This window comes from Vulpes lagopus, chromosome 8 (genome assembly GCF_018345385.1).
Source record: "Vulpes lagopus strain Blue_001 chromosome 8, ASM1834538v1, whole genome shotgun sequence".
NCBI classification, from domain to species: Eukaryota; Metazoa; Chordata; class Mammalia; order Carnivora; family Canidae; genus Vulpes; species Vulpes lagopus.
Window position 1 is genome coordinate 67,731,143 of NC_054831.1, and position 13,159 is coordinate 67,744,301.

The following is a 13,159-nucleotide window of genomic DNA, read 5'->3' on the forward strand; positions in this document are numbered from 1 at the left end:
CCATCCTCTTCAGGAGGTGCTCCAAGATTAGTAAGTAGATCTAATTCACCTATGGTCTATGTGCTTTTTCTCTCTCTCTCTCTCTTTTTTTTTCTCTATGTGCTTTTTGATCTGGCTTTTGATCTTTCCTGATCTTTTGGATGTGATTTTTTTTTTTTTATCTGATCTGAAACCATTTGTACTGGTTTCTGGGTTGAGTCTGTGTGCAAACCCTTTATGAATAGGGTTTCCCTTCCTTACAGTTTTGTAGTTTTCCTGGATATAATCCCTGTTGGTTTTTAAGGCCAGCTGTTTTGGAAACTCATCTCCATGCATTCATTATCTAAGGGTTGGGTTATTGAATGTGGAGCTAGAATCTCTCCTTGGGAAGGTAATACTCCTTTGATGTCTGTTCTGACCATGGAACATTGTGCCAGGGGTGTGGTTTAATCCTTTAGCAAGGCTGTATCTTTGCGTCTTCAATTCATCTTGGGGCTGTCCCTTGTGTGGGCTCTGTTCATTGAGTTTCTAGGTCCCCTTCAGAAGGAATGCTAAACATTTAATGTGTTTCTGGGAGGCGGTGAGCTCAGGATCTTATTATTCTGCCATCTGTAACTCTCTTCTACTCTTCATTCTCTTATATTATTCAATGTAGTAGTTTTAGTAACTTTGCTGACAGACTTTTCTGAGTAATGTTTGTTGGTGGGAGTAGCAGACAACCATCTTTCAAAAAACTATTGATTTTTTTTAACTGAATTTTTAAACTTAGCATTCACTTATGCTGTTAGGATTTCTTTCTCTGCCCATATGGGAAAAAGCATGGTTCTATAACAGATGCTACATATATCGTGTTTCTTCTTATAAAATTTTAGAACTATGTCTCCTAGTGGTATTTTGTTATTCAACTAATAAATTTGTACCCTTTGGTTTGTTGAATTACAGTGGAGTTCAGTCATAGACTTCATAGAGGTAGATTAATTTACTAACAGACTATCATATGAGATCTCGTGCTTTTTGTTATTATATAGGGATACATTTTATAAAAAACAGTTTTAAAAGAAACTTGTTAGGGGCACCTGGGTCACTCAGTCAGTTAAGCATCTGCCTTAGATAGCTTCTGGATGGCACTTGCCAGAGGAACTGACCTTGTGGTCAGAAGGTTAGAACTTTTAGCTCTACCCTAGGCCTTCCAGGGAGGGGAGAGGGATTGGAAATTCAGTTAATATTTAATGGTCAGTGATTTAATCAATCGGGCCTATGTAATGAAACCTCCATGATGACTCCTAGATGGTGGGGTTCAGAAAGCTTCCAGGTTGGTGAACACATCTAGGTACAGGGAAGGTGGTGATCCATATCCTTCTCCCTTGCCTTCTCTTGGGCATCTCTTTCCTTTGGCTTTTCTAAATTGTATCCTCCATAGTAAACCAGTACTAGTAAATGTTTGGAATTCTGTGAATAGTTCTAGTGAGTTTTCAAATCTGAGGAGGGCAGTGTGGAAACCCCCAAATTTACAGCCAGTTGGTCAGAATTACAGCTGTCAACCCAGGATGCCCAGTTGGCATCTGGAGTGACACTGGTCTTGTTGGATCCAACCACTGAGCCTGTGGAGTCTCACAATAACCCTGGGCAGGTTGTGACAGAACTGAACTGGAGTGTGGGACACCCAGCTGGTACAAGAGAAAACCCCACACATTTGGGGTCGGGAGCATTGTGTAAAGTGAGCCCACCTACCTACGTCAAGCAGAGCACACACCATCCAAATAGATGCATCCCTACCAAGATTAGTTCAGAAGCTCTGAGCTTGTCAGCATACTGTACTGAGGACTTGGTTCTTTTCCTCCCTGCTTAGACTCTCGTTCTTTGCTTTTACTCCTATATCTAGTTTATTTTATTTATTTTTAAAAATTTTATTTACTTATTCATGAAAGAGAGAGAGAGAAAGAAAGGCAGAAACATAGGCAGAGGGAGAAGCAGGCTCGCAGGGAGACCAATGTGGGACTCGATCCTGGACCCCAGGATCACAACGTGAACCAAAGGCAGATGCTCAACAACTGAGCCACCCAAGGATCCCTCCTGTATCTAGTTTAAATCCATAATCTTAACCTTGTCTTTATTAGAGTGTACTTTTTCTGTACCCCTCTAATCTCTGGCTTTCTCTGGCAGCATTTATGTGCTTTTTCTTGCCTTTGATGGTCTCTGACAGCCTCTCTCAGATTGCAGTGTTTGTCCTAGTGAATCATCGTCTTCTTTGTTCTCCTGCTCTGATCATTTCCACTGCCACTTATTACATGGGATAAAGGTAGAAAAGCTCATCTGGAGGATTGATCAGTACTAGGCCCTCCCCTTCCACACCCCCTTACCTTCACCATACTCTGGTGCCCACATGTGCTCACTCTCTCTAAATAAATATTTTCTTTTTTTTTTTCTTAATCTTTTTTTAAAAAGTACACTTAAATCTCATAAGCACTGAGTTATACCTAGAAATGTTGGATCACTATATTGTACAACTAAAACTAATATAACACTATATACTGGCATTAAAAAAATAAAATAACAGACCCATTATATGCCAACATAAATAACATTTTTGATCAAGTATCTCTGTTAAAAAAAAAGTCTCCTATTCTTGGCCTTTTTCAGTTTGTTCAAATCTCTGAAGAAACTCCTCTGTGCCTAAATGAAAAATTTAACTATCCTCTTTAGTTTTCCTGATGGCCTTCTACTGTGAGGGATAAGTCCTAGGCAATTCACAGGAATATCCTAAGGATTGTTGTGTTGAGTACAGAGGTCTTTTTTTTTTTTAAGATTTATTTATTTATTTACTTATGATTATATATATATATAGAGAGAGAGAGAGGGGGGGGGGCAGAGACACAGGAGAAGGGAGAAGCAGGCTCCATGCTGGGAGCCCGATGTGGGATTCGATCCCAGGACTCCAGGATCACGCCCTGGGCCAAAGGCAGGTGCCAAACCGCTGAGCCACCCAGGGATCCCCGAGTACAGGGGTCTTAATAGGCAGAATGTCTTATATTTGTTCTGGTACTTGGGCTTCTTCCTAGGAACGGAGTTTGCGTGGACAGTGGAATATGTACAGACTAATGTTAGATCTTTCTGCTTCTCAGAGGTAGAGGCATACGAATGACAGAACCCGTATATCTCAGCCCCTCATTTGACAACGTACTGCCCCGCTACTTATTTTTACAGGTAAGTATTTGTCAGAGTAAAATGTTTAATGACATTGAAACATAACTTCAGTGAGTTATTTCAAATCTGTTTTTTTTTTCCTGTTATATTTTTTGTGGTTTACTTTTCTGATCTCCCTTTGGTTAAGCAATAAAAAAAAACAAAAACAGAAACAAAACTTTGTATGACTTCTTTTCCTTTTCTCAACTGATTTTAAACTTTTTTTAATCCTTTGTTGCTCAAAAGGGCTTTGGTACAGTTTACTGTAATTGCTTTCCATCTCAGAATATTAATTTCTAAATAATGCATACATTGATATACATATGTTTCATTTGTGACCTTGAGTAAGATGCAAATGTTTTACTCCTAACAGATTTTAAGATTTTATTTATTTATTCATGAAAGACAGAGAGAGAGAGAGAGAGAGAGAGAGAGAGAGGCAGAGACATAGGCAGAGGGAGAAGCAGGCTCCATGCAGGGAGCCTCATGTGGGACTTGATCCCGGGACTCCAGGATCACGCCCTGGGCTGAAGGCAGGCACTAAACAGCTGAGCCACCCAGGGATTCCCAACTCCTAACACATTTTTGTCAGGTGGTTATCAATTGCTGTGATACAACAATCTGTTTGCCTTGTCCAGTTTATTGCATATTTCCATGTGCAGTAACTCCCTTGATTTGTTATAGTTCACTGGTTAGGTGGTATTATTATTACTGATATATGATGAAGATACCAATGATCCGATCTGTAGGGTTCTTGAGTGAGGTCATATACAATTAGTAATTAATAGTGTCTGAAATCTGACCTCAGTGGAGATGCCACTTTCTGCTCTGCCCAGTACTTTAAATAAAAAGACATAAATCCAAAGATTATTTCTGGTGTAAACAAATAGAAAAACAGATTGATGTTTATTCTTTGATTCCACATCAGTGATAACATAACACATAGGATATATAATCTAATATATAGTTATATACTAGTTATATATTATTATACTGATTCTTCTTCAGTAATCTGGGCCAGTCCCCTGCCCTTTTTTTTAGTTTGGTATTGTGCTGTGTGCTTTGAATATATTATCACAAGCATTCTTTGGCTTACAACTTAGACAACTGTTACCATTTCTTGAATGATGTTCAATAATTATTTAACTTGTGAAGATTAAGATAGTTCATAGGATGACTGGCTAAAGAAATTTTACCTTGAAGAAATCATATTTTATAGGCACAAGAGTTGGACAACTAGTAACCTTTGTCCATTCTACATTTTGAAGTTACTTTACAGGTGGAATTATATAACTGTTGGAAAAGTCCCTGGGGAAATTTTTGTTTTGTTTTGTTTTTTCCTTTGATGCCTCTTGCCTTGCCATTATCCCCACTTAATTCTGTATTCTTTGTTGCTTCAAATAGCTTAAAAAAAAAAAAGCTTTGCATTGTAGACTATTCTTCTTCTTCTTCTTCCTTTTTTTTTGGCTGCGGCATGTGTATGTATAAAGGTCTACTGACAACTGATTATTTTTCATTTTAGCACCTGAAGTTACACTAGCATATATTTTTTAGACTTAATGGGGGTGTTGTGTACAATCACTAAAGTTACAATTGTGTAATACCATTTGATTTTTCAAAATCAAAAGGAAACTTCTGTATCGCTTAAATACAGTCTGTAGAATCACAAAATAACCTTAGATGTCCTTCACATTAGAAGTAATTGTCATTTAAATGTTTAACAATTAAATACTTGTAAGAATTGCTTTCAGTTCTAATTACATTTTAACTTAACTAGAATAAAAAATAGTGCCTGAAACTTAATTTTCTCATTGCCTGGTTTCTTGTAAATAATTGATTTAAGAGCCAGATGAGATTAGACAACCTAACAAATATTTAAATAAATACTATTGTCTGGGCACTAGCGCTAGAATTGGTTTTAGTTGGTCTGGCCGGGGTGGTGCCTTGGTCAGAAAGATTGAAAGCTCTCCCAGGTAATTCTCATGTGCAGTTAAAATTGAGATGGAGAATCACTGTAGTATACCTATGGGTTACATCTAGGTGCATGTTAGAATCACCTGGGGAGATTTTGAAAATACTGACGCCTAGGCCCTATTGCCAGAAATTCTGATTTAACTACTCTAGATCAGGACTAGACATGTTTTTTAAAACCCACGAGGTGATTTTCTTGTGTAACTAGAAAACTTTGATGACAAAGAAAACTTTGTCATTTCAATAATTAATGAAGCCTCTTCACTTGAACTATTTCATAATTTCAATTTGTTGCATGACTAGAAGGTTCTTAATGTATTATGTTTGATTGCAAATTTCTGTCATCTTTGACCAGTATGTTAATGTTACTATTAGAAGTGAAGCAAAAACAGTTGTCTTTAGATAATCACGAAATCTTCAGTAGCCATGTCCATGTTTCAGTGTTTTCATATTGGAGTTCAATTTTTAAATATTTTTGGAATAAGACTATTAAGAGAAAATAAGTGTAACATGGTAAGCTCATTTTTAGTGTTCATTGTGGAGGCACTGTTCTTTAGGGGCCTAAATGATTTGCACTGATTTTAATGCTTCATATACCCATAAGGAGGGGGGATACTTGTTAATTTATGTCCTTTATCACCATTGATTCTCTGTTTTCAAATGGTAATCTTGGATTCACTTGAGAGCATTGTAACCTTCTCACAGGTCTTGAGAATGTACTAATGGATGTAAGTGTTCTGGTGGGAAAATGAATTAAAACCTTTAAACTTTAAAAATAAATAACTGTACTTGTTAGCCTCTATTGTTTTTCTTGCCAAGTAAATTTTAAAATATATTACTTTAAAAAATGCATTACTGGTGCACCTGTGTGGCTTAGTCAGCTAAGCATCTGCCTTTGGCTCAAGTCATGATCCTGGGGTCCTGGGATCCTAGGATCAAGCCCTGAGCCCTGTGTTGGGACTCCCTGCTCAGCAGGGAGTCTGCTTCTCCCTCTCTCTCTCTCCCACTCTCCCCACTGTGTGCTCTCTTTTTCTCTAAAATAAACAAAATCTTTAAAATAAATGCATTACTTTGGGATATCATTCTATCTCTATTTAAGGCAAACTGTTATCCTCAAGTATTAGTCCTTATGTGATCAAGACTAATAATGAATTAATGGTATAGTATAGCCTATTGCTGTATAACTTACTACTGTAAATATATTTGAGTTATCCAGTCTCATATTTCTAGGTGCCAATCAGAAATAGTAAGATTGGTTTACATTTTACTTTTCTCCTACAGAAATGTGGTAGTGGTGGGGAGATAGGAACCCAGATGTCTCTGAGTGGCGTTAGTACCATAAAACTAGAATTCTTAAGTGGGTGCTAGGTAGTGAAACATCTGAAACATTGCAAAATTTTGTACATTTTCTTTGAAAAATATTCAGAGTTTTATTATATTTCTAAAAAGGCTTTGATTTTCAAAATATTGAGAGCTACTGAATTGAGGGAAAAATATGCTTTTCTTGCTAAACTGATAGGGGAAATGCATCATGCATGTGCACGTGTGTGTCTTGTGTGTGAATGCGCTATGAGATCATAGGTTACTCTAGGAAACTGAATTTCCTGACAGTAGCCTGTTTACAAAAAGCATATTCTTGGCAGAGAATGCTGTACTGGATTACCTCCAAAGATTTCTTTATGTTCTCTGATTCTGAATTTTAAAAGGGTTTAGAATCATTGACAATTGATTTTTTTTTCTTTATAGAATTTGCCATCTGCTGTAGTAACTCATGTTCTGGATCCTCAACCTGGAGAAAAGATTCTAGATTTGTGTGCAGCACCTGGAGGCAAAACAACACACATTGCAGCATTAATGCGGGATCAGGTGAGACTGTCTTCACAGAAAAACTACTGTCCACACAGTACAGATTTCAGTGTTGAAGGTGGAACTACACACAACATAAGAAACATTATGTAGACATTTATGGTCTGAATTATTTCAGATTCAGCCAGAGTGAAGACTGTTCAATGATGGCATTCATCGCATGTTGAGTTCAGTAGATAATTATCATTTGTGAAGACTGTCTGTAGATCTTAAATCCCAAATTTACTAATACATTTGTAGAAGTCCTCTTCATAAAATTACATTTAAATGCAACATTTAAGAAATTTTATGTTCCTAGTTATAAGACTTGACACTTTTTAAACTACTAAATTCTGCCACTAAAACTTGATTTGATAGCATGTTACTGAAGTATCAAAATATACACTGATATATATTTACGTTATAATATGTACACATCAATCACATTTTCTTGAGATTCATAAAAACCTTATGAGCTGACTTAATTATAAAGCCTATTTCATTGTCACAAAATATAGTAAGCCTTGATAACTTTATTTCAGATTTTATTGCTTTTTCCTATGTATATGTATTTGACAGCATGTTTCCTTTCATTATGGGTTAGTCTGTGTTCAAAACTCAATGTGACCTTGTAACCATTCTATACTGCAACTGAGAGTCTTCAGCTCAGGACAGATACGGGCACTTGATGCTGTCTTTCTTCTTGTTTGAAATTCCACAAAATTACGTGGTTCCTGAAATGCTTAGACACACTAGTATCTTCACCTACCTTTGATCTGGAGGCAGATTTCAATTAATTGATTGGTTGATTAGACAAACATTTAGTTAGTACTTACATCTGCCAAGTACTGGGGATGGAGCACCAGACCATTGGAACCAAAATTGTCTTCGTCATGTAGCTTCCCTTCCAGTTAAGAGGAGACCTATAATAAACTAAATGAATACAAGTTATGGCATGTAGGATTGTGGCAAGGGCTGTGGTGAACAAGAGAGGAAGGGGAGGGGGCATTGAGAGGACTGAGGCTAGTGAGCATGCAGTTTTTAGGAGGGTACTGAGGGATGCACCCTGCGAAGGTGGTTTTAGAGGCAAGCCTTGAAGATGTGAACAATATGGAGGTCTGTGGAACCCATGTTTTTGCTAGAGAAAAAGCAAGTGTGCTTGCCCTGAGGACAGAGGGCACCTGACTTGTTTGAGAAAGCTCTGCAGTTTGCTGAGATACAAAGTGGGGAGGACAGGAGAAGGAAAGGAGACCAGAGAGAGGGGAGGGCCCCAGGAGAGGATGTTTGGGTCTAGCAGTGGGCACGATTTGACAGGACTTGAGTTGCGCTCCAGTGATGGGAAGTCTGGGAAGTCAGAGATTTTGAACAGAACAGTGATGTAAGGCTCTTTAGTATTTAAACTATCCTTTGCTGCATGAAAACAGGCTGAAAGAGGGCAAAGGTAACTGGTTCAGGGATAGTAATTCAGAGAAGTGTTGTGGAGGCAGCAAGAAGTTCTGGAGATGTGTTTAAGATGGAGTGGTAAGGGTTTGCTGATGCACTGGATGTGGGTTATGGAAATGAGAGAGTAATCCAGGGTGACTCCTGCAGATTTTGGCCTGAGGTACTGGAGAGTTGCTGGGCAAGGGTGACTATGAGAGGAGCAAGTTCTGTAGGGCAGTCAGAAAATCAGGTTTGGAGATATTAAAGTGAAGTGTCTGATTTGCAAGGGATGATTGAGCAGGGAATTGGACATTTGAACCTAGGGTTCAGGGGGAGAGGTCTGGGCTGGAAATAAAAATTTGGCTTGGAAATGTAAATATATATAAAATAGAAATTTATAAGTCATTAGCATATAGGTAAGACTAAGAGTCATAAAACTGATATGGATGGCAATAGAGAGTAGACAAGGCTGAAAGACTGAGCCTCCTGGGTACTGTATGCCCACATTCACAGGTTGGGGAAAGAGAAGGGATGGCCAGTGATGTCAGAGGAAAACCAGAGGGGTATGAAACCCTGGAGACTATGTGAAGAAAGGGATTGAAAGACCATGGGGAGATCAGCTGTGTCAGATGTTGCCTGGCCACATAAAGTGAGGATTGAGCATTTCCAGTAGAACTTAGCACCATGTAGATTATGAGCAACCTTATGAACAGTTTTGGTGAGTGGAAATGCTTACTTGGATTGAGAATGAGAGGAATAAAAAGTGAACCAAGAAAACTCCTTTGATGGTGGTGGTGGTGGTGGGGAGTTATCGTACAGGAATACAGTGAAACGGGGCAGTATTTGTAGATAAACTCAGGAAGTACTCTTTTTTAAGATGAGAGAAATGATCATGTTTGTATGCTAATGAGACATACATTAAAAGAGGAAATTGCTAACACCAGAGGGAGCAGGGAAAATTGCTGGAACAGTATCTTTGAGGAGGTAAGATGGGACAGAATTTGATGGACAAGTGGCTTTAGGTGGTAGCTTGCAACAGTTTATCCATGGAAGTAGGAGGGGAGATGGGATACATGGGTCCAGATGTTGGTGGCCTGGTCAATGTGGTAAGACACAGGAAGGTCTCTTCTGGTTGGTTGAATTTTCTCAGTGAAATAAGAAGCAAGATCATCAGATGAGAGTGGGGATGGGGAAGGAGGCGGTAAGAGCTAGGAGGTATGAAATGTTTATCTAGGAAAATAGAAGTGAGAGTGGGCCATGGACACGTCCTAGGAATTTCAGTTTGCACTGTAGTCTCTTTGAATAAAGTGGTTATGAATTTAAAGGAAGATTTGTTGGGATAGTGGTGGGCTTTTTTTTTTTTTTTTTTTTTTTTTTTAACTGCTTGGAGGTAGACATGAAGTTGGTGAAGAATTGGATTTAACCACAGCGGTATTTTGTCATGCTTTTAGCTAAGATGCAGAAGCATATATATAAGAGAGTAATTTGATGTAACATGGAATCTAAGCCAGGTAAAGAGCATAGCAAGGACAGTAAAAGACTGAGGGCAGTGGATCTATTCTTATTTTTCTAAGTTAGCTCAGATTTATACAGGGATAGGAATTCTTAGACACTTAGGAAACTCAGCAATTTTTTTTCATGGTCCTCATTCATAAATAAGAAAAAATTGCATACTTGAGGTGTAAGACCTTCTGGCATAGAAATACACTTCCTTAAGGCTTAGTAGAGCTCTTCTGCTCTGATTAACTTGATAGAAGATGTAATATCTGTGTGCCCACTCCCCGAAGTGCCAGATGCTGGACTTTACCAGGTGATCATTTTTGAACTATATTTGATATTTTTTAGGATAGTCAAGTGATTTACAAGCAATCTTGCACAGAAAATAATAGGAACATTTATTGTGTCAGGATGAAATTGCACTTTCATTAGTGCAAATCACTTTATCCAAAGACTTCTGATGAAAATTGACATTACTTGCATATTAGTGTTTGATAACGTTATAATTTCTGAAACATTCACTATGTCATAAGCAGGGCGATAATGAACATGCTACATATATATACGTATATAATATACATATATATGCATACATATATATAATATATTATACATATATACATATAATATACATATACACATATATAAATAAATTTTATGTTTTCAGTAAATTTATTGAAGGGTTAAAATCTTATCTCTGCACTGTATGTATATCTATACATACTGTATATAGGTACTCTGTATTTGTTCTATGTGTGTTTATGGGTACATGTAGTCTGTATGTGCCCTGTACACACAGATACATACTTGTGGTACCAGTAGTATAACTTCAGAAAGTGGCCTATTAAAGTAATGAAGAAAGGAAAATATATTTGTTGTTAAAATATTGGGGAATTAATACTCTTGGTTCATTAGCAGAGATACACTTGCTTGTTTACTTATATTCTTTTTTTTTTGTCCCAAAGGTCTTTAAGGTAACAGTAAAAACTTTAAGGAAAAATGGAGTAAATACCACCAGTGCATAAAATACAGAACACAAAATAGAATTCATTTTATAGAGTTGTGATGTTTAATACAAATCAGTTTTCAGTTTACCTGAAATCTTAATTGTAAAGATTATATGTTTTGAAAAAGTAATAATAATCGCCCCTTAATTTTTGATATATGGTACTGTGTTTGCTTAGAAGTATTTATCTACAGATATTTTATTGTCTCTAGTAAGAAGTCTCACCAAAGAGAGTCTGGATACTTTAAGTGTGTCCATGTTCTGTTGTTTGGTTTTATAGTACTATGTAAAAATGACCACAGAAAGTGTAGCAGTGTCATAATCTATGCAAGTGATGCATATGTCATAAAAGGATGGTGTATTAAAAGGAACAAAAGCTGAAGAGTTAATCTTGCCATCTCTGCAATATCATTTCATAGTATATTTAAAAAATGAAATGAATATCACAATGCATTCGTGAAAGTTTGGCCTCATCTTTGTTGACTCTGACTTAACGAAAGTGTTGCCATATAAAATTACTATTTTTTAAAAGACTTTTATTTATTTGATTTTTTTTTTTTTTATTTATTTATGATAGTCACAGAGAGATAGAGGCAGAGACACAGGCAGAGGGAGAAGCAGGCTCCATGCCCTGGGAGCCCGACGTGGGATTCGATCCCAGGTCTCCAGGATCGCACCCTGGGCCAAAGGCAGGCGCCAAACCGCTGCGCCACCCAGGGATCCCTATTTATTTATTTGAGAGAGAAAGTGTGAGCACAAGCAGTGGGAGAGGCAGAGGGAAAGAGGAAGGGAGAAGCAGATTATCTGCTGAGCAGGGAGCCAGACTCAGGGCTTGATTTCATGACCTGAGCTGAAGGCAGATGCTTAACTGACTAAGCTACCCAGATGTCCCCTGTTATAAAATTATTTTTGAACTACTTGTTATAGCCAGTCCAGAGCATTTTGCTGTAATATACAGGTCAATGTTTTTATGTTATAGTTGTCAGAATTGACATGAATTTTATTTACATATAACTCAGAAAATATTGAGATGAGGATTGATTTTACAAGGAACATTCATCTGTATCCCAAAGCACTAGAAGGCAGATGTCTCAGAACATTAGTTCATATTCTTCCAGATATGAACAAAGTATATCGGATTGGTAATTTTTATCTCCAGTAGATATTTTCAAGTTTCTTAGATGGCAAACACTGTTTATGGTTTTGAGTTTTGTTAAGTAAAAATAGCTATGCAGTATAAGAAAATTTACCTGTCAAGAATGTGCTTTTCTGTTTCGTATTTATTATTTTTAAAGTTTTTATTTAAATTTCAGTTAGCATCCAGTGTAATATTAGTCTCAGGTGTACAATATAGTGATTGAACACTTCCATACAACACTGGTGCTCAGCACAGGTGCCCTCCTTAATCCACATCCCCTTCACCTATCCTCTCTGTCCATCTCCCCTCTGGTAACCATCAGTTCTCTATAGTTAGGAGTCTGTCTCTTAGTTTGTCTCTAAGAATTTTTTTTTTTAAAGGATGAGACTTAAATATTTTAATGTAAATTTGATACACATTTGGTTAATGAATTCAGCTTTAAAACTGGGGTTGGGAGGAAAGTAGGGACAACCATAATTTTTCATCAGTTTTCCTCAATAATAGTTTTTATGACAGCTTTGGATTTATGCTTTATTTTTATGCGTGTTTGTTTTATAGGGAGAAGTAATAGCACTGGATAAAATATCCAACAAAGTGGAAAAAATAAAACAGAATGCTTTATTGTTAGGGCTGAATTCCATCAAGGCATTTTGCTTCGATGGAACAAAGGCTCTTAAATTCGATATGGTTGAAAAAGCTGAAGGTGAGTTAAATTTCATCTTTTCAGGCTTCTATAATCGACTTTTAGAAACAAATAGATTTTGCTGTACTGTTCTAGTCCTAAAATATCCACAAAACGTTGAAATTGGTGTGGATATTTTGCCATAATAGGTATCATTCTGCTTTTCATATCATCCCTAAATGTCAGATTTTAATAATATAGAATCAAACCCCCAAAACTTGGTCAAACTCTTTGGTCTTCCTGTATTTGTCTTAATTTCATCTTAATTGCCTGATCACATGTGAACAGCACTTCATGGTCAGTTGATTGTTAACCCAAAAGAGCCAGGAGTTTGCAGGAGATTTATATTAGTGTATATAGGATAATAGGATGTATCTGAGAGACCCTAAATTCAGTGACTTAGAAAAGATAGAAACATTTTTCATTTCTCTGTTTT

The 13,159-nt window shown here is 37.1% G+C and overlaps 1 protein-coding gene across 6 annotated transcripts in view; it reads left to right on the forward strand.

Moving 5' to 3' along the window:
* The window catches only part of NSUN6 (NOP2/Sun RNA methyltransferase 6), a 57,948-nt gene that overhangs the window by 25,213 nt on the left and 19,576 nt on the right, over positions 1–13,159 (forward strand). For all 6 annotated transcript variants that reach the window (XM_041767563.1, XM_041767569.1, XM_041767566.1 and 3 more), the window contains exons 6-8: positions 3,102–3,183; positions 6,880–6,999; positions 12,600–12,744. In XM_041767563.1, the coding sequence (XP_041623497.1) occupies positions 3,102–3,183; positions 6,880–6,999; positions 12,600–12,744 (347 nt within the window). The remainder of the gene's footprint in view (positions 1–3,101; positions 3,184–6,879; positions 7,000–12,599; positions 12,745–13,159) is intronic.